Raw genomic sequence first — 17,203 nt, 5'->3', positions numbered from 1 at the left:
GAGTCACTTCCTGTATACTATCAGCCTAATGAAAAGCCTTTGATGGCTACCCATGGTCTGAGTGTCATTTTCGTACTCAGACATTCAGGTTACCAATCTTAGTTCCAACCACTTATCTTCATGAACACTGTGTTTTATCCAGTCTAGACTTCTTCCTGTATTCTGAACTTCTGTGTCTGTTGAAATTCTACTTGTCACCTTCATAGTATAGATAAGTGCTTCTTCCTTCATGAAGCCTTCCCTGATTTCCTTAATTATATAAAGATATTCTGGACTTTTCTTATGAAAACATATTCTAGCCTGTACCATGGTCACTTGTATACTTATCACCCCTATAGGATCCTAGGTCCTCTAGGGTTGAACTCTGTGTCCTATTACCTTTTTGGTTGGTAATTATGTAGCATAGTACTATCAATGCTTGCGATTCTTTCTTGAAAAGTTAAGATGTATTACATTTTATTCTTAGGTGTTGTCAGGATATGTGGTCCATATACTCAAGATGTTTTCAATCTAGTAAGGGAAACAAAGCTCTTATTCAAAACTCAGCTAGAGAAGAATCAGGGGCTCAGCCATGAGAGTGATGAAAGAAGAGTGAGGATGGGAGGGGAGAAATGAATGGAGAAAGATTTAGAGAAAAGTTGAGACCTGAGTTTAATGCTGAAAATGGAAGGAAGCTGCTATAAGTGGAAGGAGGGTGTTCTGAGCTAGGCACAAGCATGAGTGAAGGCTGTGAGGAAGGGATGACACTTTAGGAACATCTATTGAGAAGAAAAAACACCAGGAAAGTTCAGTGGGTTTCCAAGTAAAACAATTCCCTCAAATTTAGTGTCATTTCTTTTTTCAAAAAATGTTTATCTTAAAATTGAGATATAATTGACAGAACATTGTATAATTTTAAGGTATACAGCATGTTAATTTGATACATTTATTGGTTGGAATAGGTGTTAGCTAACACATCTATCAAAATTTCCCAACACAAAGCTTTTTTAAATAATCAGCATTCCTCCAAGTTAGTTACAATTAGTAAGTTTTTACTATATATTCTTATGCTGTTATATAATTGCTAGAATTCATCATTGACTATCTGAATTACAGTACACAGCAATATGCTGGCAAACTGCTTCCTTTTTTTGATTTTTAACTGCAATCATATTGTAAGGTTTTGAATCCTTATACAGCCTAGGACAGATGGTAAGAAGTTATCTCATGGTTGAGGTTTTATAACTCTAAAAAATAAGGACATTTTTATAATGGACTTTCTACATACTAAAAAAATTTTCTTCATACTGATTTATTCATGCAAAATTGTTATATGATTTCCCCTGTTATTGTTCTAAGAGGGGAGATGTTCATAAATGTATAATGAATATATAAAACTCATTTATGTACTGTACTTATGATCTAATCCAGATTCAACACTGGCTATGAAGATTGACAAATCTTGGTTATGATAAATTATTACACAGACATATTCCCACTAAGGCACTAACAAAAAAAACAATGAAAATTGACTAATTCATTTTGAAACACTACCTTAAAAGCCAGAACAAAGAGAAAAAAAGGGATTTAAAAAGTATACTTAAAAAAAAAAATACACGTCATCTTGAGGGAAAAATAAGACATCAGTACATGACTATAAAGCACTATTTTCCCATTTGTTAAGTTCGTTTTGATATGAATTACACATCATTTTTTCCTTAGGACTATAGAGTTGCTAATTTTCTCCATATGTGTACACTTCATCTTTGACCTTTAACAAATGTCCTCTAGGCAGACCACTTACCATCCAAGAACAATGTCACAGCACCATTTTACATGCACACAAAGGGCTGAAAACTCCATAAAAATGATCCATGTTATAAGCTACATTAACCCACAGAATAATAAGCTATTGCAGCCCTGTAAATTTTAGTGCCATCCATTCAAAACCACACTGGGTCACTTTAGTATTAAATTCATAGGAACAAAATAGTAAATACACATGTTTTATCTGTTAAGCTGCCAGCTATATATTTTGTGTAAAAGTCTGTTAGCCTAGGAAACCTATTGAAAGGTGTATCAGGCAGTGTATATTTAAAAGCAGTGTCTCTTTCCAATACACGATTTTATGTTACAGATACACTTACTATTAAGCATCATGTATATTTAATATCACAAGCTCTACTTCAGTGCCCTAAAAAGCCTTTGTTCATTTTGTTGTTTCCATTATTGAAGAGCTAATATTTGGTTCTCCCACAATTTTGTAAAGTGCAGGCAACCCACAAGAGCTTCTAGTTTTAGCCAGCAGTCCTGTGGGACTACGATAATTGTTATGAAATCATTAATTCTACATTAGTAGTTTCAACTGTCAGGTACATATAACAATAATTGCAGTTAATGAATGCTGCTTAACTTATTAAATACAAAATGAAAACCAGTATTCTTTTATACACAGCACTGAGACAGAGTAACATTGATCATTTGTGTATACCACATTGAATATGCTACCGTCATTTATTGGTCAGGGTACATAGCCATATTTTTTAAGACTTCTCTTCATTAAAAAAATAATGCAGGGAATTCTAACTCTCTAATTAAAGTGTAATTAAAATAATTAGTACCCAAAGCAATATTTAATAAGAATCTATGTCTATGAAAAAACAATCCAGCAGAACCAAGACTTAGTTCCTTCTTTGGATAAACAAGAGTCTTTCTTGTGCCACCTTCTCTCCCCCAAAGAGTAAGTATACTCTTTCATACTTACAAGAGCATGAAAAAGTCCCCAAACTTCCAATTGTTTGAAATATTAGTGTTGAGTCTTTCTCAAACGTCTGGGCAGTGAAACTTGTGTGCAAAGATACAGCCTATTTCTTGATTTAAAAAGTATGAACTAAATTTCTTGTTTTCAGTCACTCAGAGTAAACTGTGTAGACATTTGCAAGAGCAAAGAGAGAAGAATTTCTGAAAATGTAAGAGGCAAAGGTATCATTTTTAGGATCCCAGAGGCATCTGCTTCCAATCAGTATGCTGTGGCCAGTCAGTTGTCCAATGTGAACCATCACAATTAGCTTATATCGTGGAGTCATCAAGTCCTTGACCTGGGCTTTAATAACCTAGACATTAAAAGGAAAAAAAAAGTCCTCACTTAGTTATATTGAAAGGTAAGAGTTTTAATTTTCCTCATAAATATAGTGGAGTTAATTGAAGAAAACAGCATGAAACATTTTGGATCCTTTCCGTAATTGCTGTAGAATGGTAGCTATAATTTCCTTCAAGCACTGTCCTCACAAGACAGGACATTTAGGGACAAAATGACAGCCCCAGCAAGAAATCTACATTTTCTAAGGCACATGGAAAAATGATAATCCAGAGAATAGAGTTCAATGGATTTATTACATTCTTTGAAAATCTATGTTGAGATGGCTTCCCTTCAAAGAATGTCGGCATTTGAGTTATACCCTCTTGTTAATGTCTAATTAAGGGACCATACAGCTGGAGTCTCCTGTAATATGACTAATCGTGAATGCTTATTAGAGAGTTTGTAATAAAAAAGAAAGTAGAGAAAACCTGATGGAGTGCCAGCATTTTACTTGATAAAAATAGAAAGGTATTTAAAGGCCACAATGTTTGCATTTGATGGCATACAAAGAAGGTGCCTTGGGGAAGACAAAATGATTATTAAAATGTATTTTTTACAATAAAAAATTTTAAATAAATGGGGCAGTTTTATACATTTCTTAGACAGAATACATGCAAGTGATGCACATAATAATTGTATTAGACAAAGGCTTTTTACACACACACAGACACACATAGAATATGACCTAATAAATATTTTTATAAAATAAAAATAAGCAGTTTTACTGCTACTGCAAATTAATTGCCTTCATCAAAAAGTAGGGGGTTGTAGTATGGAGGTTCCTTAAAAAACTACAAATAGAACTACCATACGACCCAGCAATCCCACTACTGGGCATATACCCTGAGAAAACCATAGGTCAAAAAGAGTCATGTACCAAAATGTTCATTGCAGCTCTATTTACAATAGCCAGGACATGGAAGCAACCTAAATGTCCATCGACAGATGAATGGATAAAGAAGATGTGGCACATATATACAATGGAATATTACTCAGCCATAAAAAGAAATGAAATGGAGGTATTTGTAATGAGGTGGATGGAGTTAGAGTCTGTCATACAGAGTGAAGTAAGTCAGAAAGAGAAAAACAAATACAGTATGCTAACACATATATACGGAATCTAAGGAAAAAAAAAAAAAAAAGGCCATGAAGAACCTAGTGGCAAGATGGGAATAAAGACACAGACCTACTAGAGAATGGACTTGAGGATATGGGGAGGGGGTGGGGTGAGATGTGACAGGGTGAGAGAGTGTCATGGACATACATACACTACCAAATGTAAAATAGATAACTAGTGGGAAGCAGCCGCATAGCACAGGGAGATCAGCTCGGTGCTTTGTGACCACCTAGAGGGGTGGGATGGGGAGGGTGGGAGGGAGGGAGATGCAAGAGGGAAGAGAAATGGGAACATATTGTATATGTATAACTGATTCACTTTGTTATAAAGCAGAAGCTAACACACCATTGTAAGGCAATTATACTTCAATAAAGATGTTTAAAAAAAAAAAAAGTAGGGGGTTGTGCTTTCAGCAAATATTCTCATCATAATTAACACTTTGGGAAATCACACGCATACCTCAGAAATCGTTTTAGTCATCTGTCTACAGAGCTCTGGTTCATATTTTTCTTCTTGTAGGTAGTTAGTTAACACATCTTTCAGAATATGATTGACAATGACAACAGGAAAATTTCTGGTAGGACCTGAAAATACAGATGGAATTTCTTTCAAAGAAGTAATTTCAAATCACATCCATCGACCCCATGGCTTTATCGAAAGAGTATTGAAACATGGAGACATTTAATCTTTTGGATGGCCTCTACTGAAGGAAAAAAGGGGTCCCAGTTAGGTTTCCAGTCACGTTCTCTGGCCGAGGATGACAGGTTTGTGGACTCATCCATTTACCAGATACCTCAAGAGTGTGTTCTGTACCGTTGAGGTCTGACATTGAAAGTATCCTCCTTCCCAGTTCCTACTACTGATGACTTATTTCAGTATCTCAGCATCTTTCTAACCGGCCCCCAGCTCTTACGTCTCTCACCTCCAATCTCTATGAAACTGCAGCTGGAGTGGTAATGCCCAGATCTTAAAACGGTGCTTCCCTCGGCAAAGTCTAGGGTTCAGCCTACAGCCTCTTCTCCGACCACCACAGCTCTCCACACGAGCGCTGCTCCAGCCTCATGGACTTCATCTGTCCTTTCAAGAATGCATGTGTACATTTGCTCTTCCTCCCCCATCCTGTTCATCTGAGAAATACCCACACATGTTTCAAGGCCAGCTCAAATGTCTTCTTCTCCAGGTAGCCTTCCTCCTCTCCTCAGGTGCAAATCATCCCTTTCTTCTCCGTACTCCCAGTGCACTGAGTCTCCACTGCTAGCGTGGCTCCTAATCCAGCTGATAATGGTTAAGGCATACTTGCCTTTCTCCCTTGAACTGGTAAGCTAGATCAGATTTCATCCTCCTCAGAGTCTAATACAATGCTAAAGTCATAAGAAATGTTTAAGGTATGATTTCTGAATTCAAATAGAATTAAACGTTTTATCGTTAATAACCATTGTGCAGATAACAGCTACTTTTATTGAGCATTTTCTACAGGTCAGCCACCGTGTTAAGTATTTTATATTCATTACTTTATATGTATAATATTCCAATAAATCTCTGGGGTGAATCTTACTGTTATCCCCATTTCACAGATGGGAAAACAGAGGTTTAAATATATTGAGTAACTTGCCTAGAATCACACAGTGGCAGGGCTGGGATGTACCCCCTGGTCTATCTGACTCGAGAGCTTAAATTCTTAACCACATTTAATCCACTTTCAGAGCAAAGCTTCAGCTGGATCTTATCCTGCACCCCAGGAATCTTACTTGTACCTCCCAGGAATATTAACCTCATCATCTCTCTGTCATTGCACAACATGTTTATGTGCCCAGAGCCTGGTGTACAGAGGCTCGATCATTATTTGCTGAGTTGACATGGATGAAGAATTATATCCAATTCTATTTTTAATAGTCATCAGTATCTTTTAAGTGTTTATTTTTAATGACTGTATCAGTCAGGGTCTAAGGAAACATATGGCACATTAAAGTTAGGACATTCCAGGAGGATTTAATAAAGAGACTTCTTAGGAAGGTCTGAGCGGGATGAAAGAAATCATGAAGGAACGTGCAATCCCCCTAGGCTTGCGAAAGTGAGGGTGTTACCCCCATCCCAACCCCAGGCTTGAGGGGTCTGAGAAGGGAACTAGATCCCAGAAGAGCCATGTGGAGAGGGCTCCCTTAAGAGTAGCTTATGTCCTTCTGTTGATAGATGCAAACAGCCCAAGATGAGCCCAAAGGCAAGGGTTCACACTCCTCTCTTCCTGCTGAAGTTTCCCGATGGCTGAACTTAACCAGAAGGTGACAGCCCGTGCCTAGAGTTGAGTTAGGTCAGCCTCCTGGGGCTCAATTAATAGTATTTTTATTTTGATGATTATATATGAATTGTTCAATTAAATTTAAATCAGCCTGGGGAATGAATGTGGACAAGTAAAACAGAGACATCTGATACAATGAGTATGAAAATTAACCCCAGTATTTAGTCAGCAGGAATCCCTGTTCTACAGGAGAACGACACGCAGTTATAAACCTATGAAGGGTTGGTCCTGGTTGCTCTTGCTTCATGGGGTCAGAGACAGGGCACCAGCCCCAGTAGGCAAGCTCCCAGATACTTACTGTGTCACCATCCCGTGGATGTTTTAGAAGATTTCCACTTGCATACGCTAGTGAAATGAGGCTAAATTTGAGAGTGGTTTCTCCCTTCCTACTTAAGAAATTAAAAAATGATACTACCAGCTTGGACTAAATTAAATAGACTATGTCCTTTAGATTGGTACCTCTCTTTTTCACTCCCTCCTACCAAGCACTCATATGGCATTTACCTTAACTTGACCTGTATCATTCACATGGAACTTAATTCGGCCATGTATTATAGCGACCGTATGCATTGTTCCCTTCAGAAAATAGTAAATTCCTTCAGTGCATATATTTGTCCGCCTACGCCTAGTCCTCCTCGCTGTGATTTGGGAACAGCATCTCCCAAATGGAGGGAACTGGTCCTCTTCCCACTCTAACCATGTGGTTCTTTAGGCTCTACCATCATTTTCTTTGAGCCCAAGTCCAGATCATGGTTGATTGGCCCTTGATGGACTTGCCGCAAGCCAGGCCAATTAGAGTCCTTTCTTGGAATTTTTATTTTAAATTGGAGCTAGGAAAAAAAAAAAGTCAGTCTCTTTTTGGTGTTAAAAGTTATGACATGTGACTCTCAGGAACTGCTGGAGGCTGTTTCTCATAGTGGGAAGGCAGCCAGGCCACGGTGAGAGAGGGAGCCTCACACAGTTTAGGGCTGGAAAGACGGAGTCCTGGGGGCACCTGAGTCCCAGTTTCTAGTATCTCCCACTGTCCAGATGCACCAATGCCCTTTCTGCACTTGGCTCAGGTTTGTCTTTTTAATCTCATTAACAAGATTCTATTCTGAAAAGAATTTTAAATATAGTAGTAAACTTTTCTTTTCTCACTTCTTTGTGACCTTGGCCCTATACAGCCAGAATTATCTATTGCCTTACTCAGGCTGGGATACTGAGAGGCAAAGAGAGAGAGTCAATATTCAGCATTTGACTTCCAAAACAAGCTCCCGAAGCTTTCAGAATCAACTAATGTGAATGCCTAAGCTTTTTTTCATTTCTTTTTTTTTTTAGAGCAACGTTTTTTCTTTAGGAGGAAAAAATGCTTTTAGAAATCAAAAACAAAGATCTGAAGAAGTATCAGGATGGAAAAAAAAAAGAAAGAGAAACTTGTCCATAAAAATAAATTTAAGAGAGAATAGATAAACATTTGGTTATTTAATATATCTGTGTCTTAGCTTCCCAAATAGGGATAGTGATAAGAATGATCACATATTGTTTTTTGTTGGGATTAAATGAGACGAAGTATTTAAAATGCTCAGAACGGTGCCTGCCACACAAAATAGCCACTCATTAGAGCTTTGCTATTAAGAGTGTTGTAGCTGTTATTGTTGCCACCTTATTCTGAGCAAAGAGATAGGGATTGCTCTTGCTGAGAAGGCAGCAAGATGGAGAACAGTGTAAGGAGGGGTGTAGTGAGGCCTCCACAGGCGGGAAGGACCCTGTAGGGTGGAGCAAGGTCCGCCCTGAGAGACTGGCAGACTCTGTCCAACAGAGCATCTGGTGACAGGGCCCGCTCATCTCACTGGAGTTGAGTTCAAACGATGTCTCTCTCTCTGTCTTTAGATTCTATTTTTCAATAATTGGCTTCAGGTGGACTGTCTCGATGTGGCAGCAAAGATGGTCCCCTATAGCCCTTGCGTGATGTGGTGCTCACAGTCAGTGTTTTTAAAAAATCAGGTACCTCTATAGTCATTGCTCCAGAAAAAGTCCTGTGGAGAACTCATTCCATACTTAATAGGAAATTATGTTGGATGTCATAGAAGGCTTTTCTTCTTAGTGATCTAAGGTGAAGACCTAGAGTCAGTCAGTTTGAGAAGCAATAACATACTGAATGGGGAAGCAATTTAAATACAATAGTTCATTTAATTCTCACAGTATCCCTACGATGTGTGGACTATTATCCCTACTTGCAGATGAAGAAACTGAGATTCAAGGATGCTGAATCCCTTGCTCAAACATCATTTATTTAGGAATGGGCGAAATGAGTATTGAGATTCATATACATTGGACCCTACAGCCCGTATTTTCTTCTGTACTCATGTTTCAGTAATTAATTAATGGGAAGAGGTAAGTGGCTTTTATTGTGAGAAATATATTTTCATTCTTCCATTCCCCCTTTTTAAAAATTATGATTGGGCTTCCCTGGTGGCGCAGTGGTTGAGAATCTGCCTGCCAATGCGGGGGACACGGGTTCGAGCCCTGGTCTGGGAAGATCCCACATGCCGCGGAGTAACTAGGCCCGTGAGCCACAATTACTGAGCCTGCGCATCTGGAGCCTGTGCTCTGCAACGGGAGAGGCCGCGACAGTGAGAGGCCCGCGCACCGCGATGAAGAGTGGCCCCCACTCGCCGCAACTAGAGAAAGCCCTTGCACAGAAACGAAGACCCAACACAGCCATAAAAAAAAAAAAAAAAAAAAAAATTATGATTCATCTCATTCTTGGTGGCTGTAATTACTTAGATAAAGGGAGGACAAACATGCTAAACATTTAAGATGTGTTTACATGATGCATGTGAAAAAGTAAACACAGTGATACTGGTGATTGATTTTTTCTTCACACTTCTGGTCAGTATTCATTGTGTAGATAGGAGAAAATCTTTGCCAAAGGCCCATAGACTATCTTCTTTCAGATGCAAAATAAACCCAGAAACAAGGGGAAGTGGAAATACATTTTTGATTATTAACAAAATAGCTAGTTAAATGCTTAAAAATGGATTGTCATGTATAAAAGACTTTAATCACAAAAGAATAATTCACATGACTTTTTGAAAGAAAATATGGAAAATACTTTATACCAAGCTATTTCTAAAATTACTTTTCTAACTTGCTTCAACACTCAGTACTTCTAAAACTGATTAGACAATTTAGTTTATTTGGAGAAATGTTATGAAAATAGACCCTTTTGAAGAAGAAACACAGGGCTTCATATTTCAAATGCTTTATCTTGTGAAAATCAGATTCAAAGCCTTCCAGCATGCAGAGCCCAGAGTCATAGGCACCAAATGGCAAAGCTCTTTAGGTACAGGAAAACCTGACCCAAACTTAGTTTGCCTAACTGAAAAGTCTAAGAGTACACAGCTGGATGTAGGACTTGGTCTCAGGCTTCATGTGAGGGCAAGACGGCCAAAGCTGCCATAAGCCCTTATTCTTTCAAGTTTCAGGATATGAACTGCTTCTTCAACAGCCCAAACAACATTTTCTGAATTGAACCTCAAAGGCTTTGATGGCCTTGATCAAATCCCCAAATCAGTCACCGTTCCATCTCTGAAGCCAGTGTCAGCTTCAGCAGGATACTATGGGCCAAAAGTGATAATGATGGCAGTGGTCGGGCTCCCCCAAAGGAAACTGGGTAAGGCTACCAGAAGGAGTATAAATGTATCTTGGTTGGCAGGAATATTAGTTGTCTACCATAGGCACTGTGAAAATACCACTAGAAAGACTAATTATGGAGCCTTATAATCCATGTCGTCTTGGGAATTACTGTAGAAAACCGGCTAGAAGGCCTAATGAGATGTGCTGATGGTCTATAATTTTCCTGAGGTTAACTGACCACCGATGAAACCACTCTGGCCCATGGAGTCTTCCTTTGGTCACTGGTAAGTCTCTGCGGAATTTCTATACAGCAGTAATTATATATGGATCCAGATAATAGTGAGAAGGTACGCATTTAGAGAAAACAAGTAGTTCTATGAGGAAATGTGAATGGGGAATGATAGTCACTGCGGACTCCACCTGGAGTATAGGGGCAGGTGCAAAGATTTTTGTTTTCAAAGACCCAAAACCTCTGCGGGAAAGGTAAACATCTCTGTCAACAGGGGATGAGGAATCATTTGCCTTTGCCTTAAGGCTTTTTTTCTCCACCCATCAGCAACCTTGGTTGGTTTTGTCTGGTAAAACTTTAATGCATATCTCTTTCATTTAACTCAAGTAGATATAAAAAACTCCACAAGATAACCTGGAAATACCCAATGAACTCCTTAATTCAGTAATACGCACTACACCTCAGTGCCGCCCAGTCACTTGCTTGGTATTTAGAAAATACTGATAAAGAAAAGTAGGCAATGGATACTGGTCCCACTTTGCAGAGGAAGAAATTAAAGCAATACCAAATCACCCAATTAATTAAGATCCCTTACATTGTGCTAGCATTGAAGATAATGCCAGGTTATCAGATATTATTTTAAGTAAATATTACCCATGAAATTAGAAGTCTTAAATAGGATGGAGTGATCAAATAACACACCCAGTTGGTAGGTGTTTTCCATCTGAACTGTGAGGTGAGAGGTATCTTCACGCTGGCTAGGTTCATCCATATAAGACACTGTACTCAGAGAGCTAAAAGCAAGGAGAAAACAAATTTCAACAGTTACTATAACAATAATAGCAAAACACAATGTTGCTGTTAGCAAAAATGTGACAAAAGTTTTATGTTTTCTCTAAAAATATTTCAAGCAAGTCCCCTGTAAATATCCTGGTAATACATTTAAAGTCTAAAACATTTTAGAGATGGAAATATTACCAGTGTAGAGAAGTCACTTGGAGCAGGTCTCAATATAGTGGTTGAAGCCCAGTGCAGTGCCTGGGGCATTTGATTTTCACGAAAGTATTCATGGGTTGTTCCATCTGTGGGCTAACGGAGTAGGTACAGTCAGCCCTTCGCATCCAGGGATTCAACCAATCACGTATTTCAGTTGGTTAAATCCGCGGATGCGGAACCCATGGATATGGAGGGCCAACTGTACTGCGCCATTTTATGTAAGGGACTTGAGCGTCCACTGCTTTTGGTATCCATGGGGGGCTCCCGGAACCAATGCTCAGAAGATACCGAGGGCCGACTGTACGCGTTTCAAAAACTATTGTCAATTGCATCTCTACTGCAGGTGCAAAAGTCTCTCCTCAAAGTGGACAGAACTCACAAAAGGGACTGGGGATTATGTGAGGAAGCTTAAAATGTTGGGCAACAAGCTCTTTACATACATGGGGGATTATAAGGAGTTTACTATTAAATGTACCTCATGAAATCCCTTTAGCAGAAAAAAGAAAAACGAGAAACTCATCTACATGATGAGAGAAACCGCAATTCACCCAAACTATAGTAATCAATAAGCATCAATCACCCTTTTCAACATTAAGAAAGGGTTTTGGCTTGGTTACCAAGGCAATATAAGCTTATCCAGGTGCTGAACAGGAGACCCAAATGAAGAGTAACCCCTAAAGTCCCTCCAGCACTACTTAATCAGAGAAAATTCAGCCGTCACTAATGGCAGTCTCAGATCTCTACCCCAGTTCTCTCCACCTGTGAAACGGAGGTTAAGACAGATATCATTTCAAAGGAGATGATATAACAGTGTGTGTGTGTGTGCGTGTGTGTGTGTGTGTTTTCAGAGTGATTACTTTTATAAGCAGGCTAAGTTTTTGCTTTAATTAAATGAGAATGAGATATTTGTTCTTAATCTTTGGGGACTTTTTTTTTCCTCTCTGCAAGGAGTTTTAAATACTTAGTTCTGAGCTGTTGGGAGTTAGTGAGCTTCCTGCAAATTGCTATTTTAAGAAAATCACGGATATTATATTTTAAAAATCATTTAATACAATTTAAACAATAAATTAAGGTTTACCCACCCAGCCCAAGAAAGTGATGTAAGACATTATGGCTGCTTTTCCACAATGGATTTCTGGATTAGTGAGTTAGTCTTCATTCGTATAACACCTGCTTTCCTCAATTTTCTGCTGCCCTTTGAAGTAGCAACCAACCTGTTTAGCCACGTTGGCTGCAGGTGTTGTGAGCAGCGCCAAAGATGGTAGCTTCTGCTTAGAAAAACCAATGTTGCATAAGCCCCTTGATTTTAAGATAAGCCAGCCTGCCCCAATATTGTATATGCTACTTTTTTTTTTGCAAAATATTTTCCATCAATTGTCTCATTTTATCTTTAAAATACCCCCTTTAAGGAAGTAAAAGAGTCATTATTCTGCCCATTTCAGCGATAAAGGGAACTGGCAAAGTGCTTAACTGCATACACATACGAAAGGCAGACTTAGATTTCAAATACTCTATTTACCTCTGTAACAAAGTTTCATATATGATCATATCTGATAGAATGGAAATAGGGGCAATGACTGCCTGAAATAATTAATTGCTGCAATTAAAACTTACTTGCACAAACATAAGAAGATGTTAATAAAACCCTATTTCTTTTCTACTAAACGCCATATTAAAAACTCATAGAAGGAGAAGTAGAGTTTGTACAAAACTCAGATTAGCAGAGTTAGAAGTCTAACACAAAAAAAACAAGTAATGATTTTTTGCTTTGGATACTATTGCTTTGGTATTGCCATGTTACTAAAAAAATGATATCCAGTGCAGTTTGTAATATTATCAGTATGATATTGGTAACTGTCATAAGGGCAGCTTCAAAACCCCACTGGCTGAAGATTGATGTGCAAATAGAAAGTTTTTTAGAGTGACTTGTTTTTGAAATACTGAAGGTGATTTTGTACAGTGCCTTTTTATTTCTACAGCAATCTGTAAACAGTGTATGCTCACTGTAAAAATTTCAAAGTGTACAGGAAAGTATAACGAACAAAGTAAAGTTACACAAAAAATTACTAACCTCAGTGATTATCTAACCACTCTTAATATTAAAAAAACTTTTCAGACATGATTTTACATATGGGATCTATTATAGATGCTGTTTTTTTTCACTCAGAAATATATAGCAGATAACTATGTCAATAAATAGTAATTTGCATCCATGTTTTAAATATCAAGACAGTATTTAATTTATGAACATACTGCATTTTATTTAAACAGGCCATTTAGGTTGTTTTCAATATTCCATCATTATAAAGAAAACTATAATGACCATTGTGTCAGGGACTGTCATTTGCTTTCCAATGTTGTTCTCTTCTTCCTTGGTAGCAGAACCAGAAGTTTGTGGGAATATTTCTCTCCAAATTGAAGACAAATGCTTGGACTCTTTAGTGCTACTGGGGCCATGTGGCTTATGAGCCAATAAGATGTTAGTGGAAGTTAGGGGTGAAAATTCTGAGAGAATTAATTCAACCAACTAAGTCAACCAGCAGGGGCCTGTTCATGATTGGACCGTGGATATGATGGCAAGAGCTCAGCAGCTATCTTGGATCTTGAGGTGACCTTATGGATTATAGATCAGAAGCTAGAAGACTAGTCCTTCTAGACTTCTTTTATGTAAGAGAAAATATATTTCTATTTTGTTTAAGCCACTGTTTTTATTTTTTATAAAAAGATTTTTATAAGAAGCATTAGATATAACTGATACAAATTTTAACTGATACAGAGTTTGGAAGTGGGATGCTGTAAGTAATAGAGCACAGAACTTGGAGTTAATTTTGTGGAAGAGATGGGGCTTTGGGGAGTGAGATTTCAGAGATTTCAGAGATTTCAGATATATTAACCTGGCTTCCCTTACCATGCAGAAGGAAGATATTTGGTTAGTCTATTGATTTCTGTACATGGAAATCTGACCATGTATCAACCAAGACTATAATTTCATGTAAGTTATAGAAAAATTTTACTTTTTTAAAAACCCTATTTATGGTATTTTTTAAAACTGATATCTGATAGTTCCTATATTAGAATGAGATGCCTCGGAAGAAGGGAGAGAGAAAAGAGAATAAGTTGAACAGAAAAAATACAATATTTATTGCATGAAAAAAGACAAAAAGAAGACATAAAATATTAAAAATGCTTGCAATTACCAATGTCAGTTCAGAATACTGACTTAGAAAAACGTGTACATATTTTCTATTGATAAACAGCTTTATTCAAGCCCTTTGAAATTTTTAAAGATAAAAATGTGAGATGCTTCAAAGAGCAAATTTATAATTTTAGTTACCAGTGTATTCACAGCACAACAAATTTATTGGGTATATTTCACAACATTACACGTGGATGAGTTTCTGTTGTCTATGACCAGGCCTTCCCTAGTTTATAATAATAATCCTTCTTAGATACATGATCTCACTATGAATGGAATGCTGTAGTTGATTTTTTTAAATGTGAAAAATGTTCTTGCTGTCTATGTGTTTCATCAACTTGTTGGCATTTATGGAAGAAAAGGATTTCAACTGGCAAAATGTGCCCAAAGGAGTTGTAAAGTTTTAGGCAGGAAGGTAGATTAAAAGTAAAAGCAGGAAAACTGAAAGTCTGGTGTAAACTGCTGGTGAAAACAGTGAACACATGAACTAATATTATTCTAGAAAGAAGAGTAACAATTTGTAACCAATATAAATTTCCATTAATACTTGGAATCACATGCACCATTGCTCAGGACAGACTTGAAATTAGCCTGGTTGTGGAAATAGCTGCATGAAATTGGTACACAATAACAAAAGTAACCCACTTACATTGTGTCCCATGCTAACCCAACAGCCTGTGTTATGATTATGCAGAAAAGAGCCAAAAAAATTAGCTAGGGAGTTGGAATATGTTTATTTTTCATGAAATTCAGTTTTCCTGAAAACATCTTACAAATTTGCATGCTGACCATTCCTTGAATTACACAGAATAAGTACAAGGCATGTCTTATTGTCATGATGGTTGGAGATAGAAACAATAATGTCGATTAAATCTCACCAGCCATAATACCATCTAATTATTATTAAGAATTCATTTCCAGACATTTTTTTTTTCATTTCCAGACATTTTCACTGCCATTATGCCTTAGATGTTTTAAGCTGCAGTAAGAGATAATAGTTGAATAGATAGCTAGCCTTGAAGCCATTCATTTAGTAGATTAAGAAGGTCAAACTATCACCTCTTCTTCGATTTGTAACTGTGAAATGCCTGGAACTACCGCATTTTGAATGGGATCATTTAAGCATGACCCTCTCTTATTTTTTAAAATCTGTTATTAAAGTCACGTGCTGCCTCCCAGTGGGGTTATTTCAGAGAGCACAGAGAAAAAGAAGGCTTCAGGGTATAAATTTGTACATTTGTTCTTTTCTTTTTGCTTCATTCTTTCAACAGCTATTTATTGCCCACCATGTGGCAGGCAAAGTGGGAAGTACTGGGAATACAAAGGAAAATAAGACTTCCTATGCTGGAGACACAAGATGTAGAAAACAAAATAAAATAAGCATCAAAACTCACTTGGGAACTTTCCACCTCAAAATGTCTATGGACATTTTTATGAATATTATGCTTAAGATCAAAAGCATACCAACTCTTCCCCCATCAGTGGAAGGTACAAGTTGTCTGTTGAGGTAATTTAGTTGTGTGTAGCCATTTAGTTTTATAGCAGTGTTGTCGGATTTTTACATAGTTTTGAGATATTTTATTCACATTATGGGTCCCATCTTACAAGTAAGAGAAAGGTTGTAATGGAAACAAAAGTCAAGATATGTTTTCAAAAATGAAAGAGCAGAGAAAATGACATGATATGTGTTTTTGTGGGATACATTTTTAAGAGTAGGAATGATTCTGAAGGACAAAGAATGAACCATGTAACCTGTGAAAAGTCTAGCTCTGAAGTGATTGAAGATAATCCAGGAAATGTGACTGACAAAGTAGAACAATTTTGAGTGAGTGAATAGAAAGTCAGAGTTAGTGTCTGAAGCCCACTGTTGGATCTCTTTATCCAAGAGAAGGTGAGGTTAAGGTCAAGAGCAGCTGACGAAACTTCTGTTGCAGCTCCTGGATGAATGCACAGTTCAAAGTCACATTACCCTCAGCAATCATCAGAGAGGTGAGGCTGGGAGTGTGTGTGCCATGGTTACCCCTACAGTGCCATGGAGATCATCAAGGAGTGTCATCTATCCCAACAGATGTTCAACACAAATGATAACGTTCTTCTTTTTTTAATAGGTGCACAATGGAATGTTTCAGCAAGAAGGTAAAGTATACCTTGTTTTAAAAATTTGAACAAACATTTTTCTTTTTGCTGTAAATGCATCTTATGTCTGCAAGATGAAAGCCCTTAGTTACCCTGGACTTACATACTTGGACCTGTGAACCTAACCTGTTTGTGTTCAGGAATTAGTATAATATAATAATTATTCATTCTACTGTCAAAAAATATTTATTGAGTGACTGCTATGTGCCAGGTACTATTCTAGGTCCCTGGGATATAAAAAACAAAACAAAAAAAAACCCAAAACAACAACAACAACAACAAAAAAAAAACAAAAACAAAAAAACCCAGAAAACAAAAACAAACTAAAATCTCGGCCCTCATGGAACCTAGTGAGAAGAGACAGAAAAAAGACAATAAAATACTAAACAAGTAAGTTATATACTATGTTAGAAGATGATAAGTGCTACATGGGAAAGGAGAGCTTAGTTAAGGGAGCTTGGAAGTGAATGGGAGAGAGGCAGTTGTGTGTAATT

General features: G+C 37.4%; 1 protein-coding gene across 2 annotated transcripts in view; it reads right to left on the bottom strand.

Annotated features, from left to right (window-relative positions):
* Nucleotides 1-884: 884 nt before the first annotated feature.
* The window catches only part of DYNLT5 (dynein light chain Tctex-type family member 5), a 32,443-nt gene continuing 16,124 nt past the window's right edge, over nucleotides 885-17,203 (bottom strand). Inside the window, exons 3-5 of one of the 2 annotated variants that reach the window (XM_036844907.1) lie at nucleotides 11,036-11,175; nucleotides 4,695-4,819; nucleotides 885-3,092 (exon numbers count right to left, since the gene is read on the bottom strand). In XM_036844907.1, the coding sequence (XP_036700802.1) occupies nucleotides 2,889-3,092; nucleotides 4,695-4,819; nucleotides 11,036-11,175 (469 nt within the window). In that variant the 3' untranslated portion in view covers nucleotides 885-2,888. The remainder of the gene's footprint in view (nucleotides 3,093-4,694; nucleotides 4,820-11,035; nucleotides 11,176-17,203) is intronic. The other variant, XM_036844985.1, reaches the window with a different exon arrangement.

The sequence above is a fragment of the Balaenoptera musculus genome, chromosome 1 (genome assembly GCF_009873245.2).
Source record: "Balaenoptera musculus isolate JJ_BM4_2016_0621 chromosome 1, mBalMus1.pri.v3, whole genome shotgun sequence".
NCBI classification, from domain to species: domain Eukaryota; kingdom Metazoa; phylum Chordata; class Mammalia; order Artiodactyla; family Balaenopteridae; genus Balaenoptera; species Balaenoptera musculus.
Note: the sequence above shows the minus strand (reverse complement) of the source record. Positions and strands in the feature narration are given on the sequence as shown.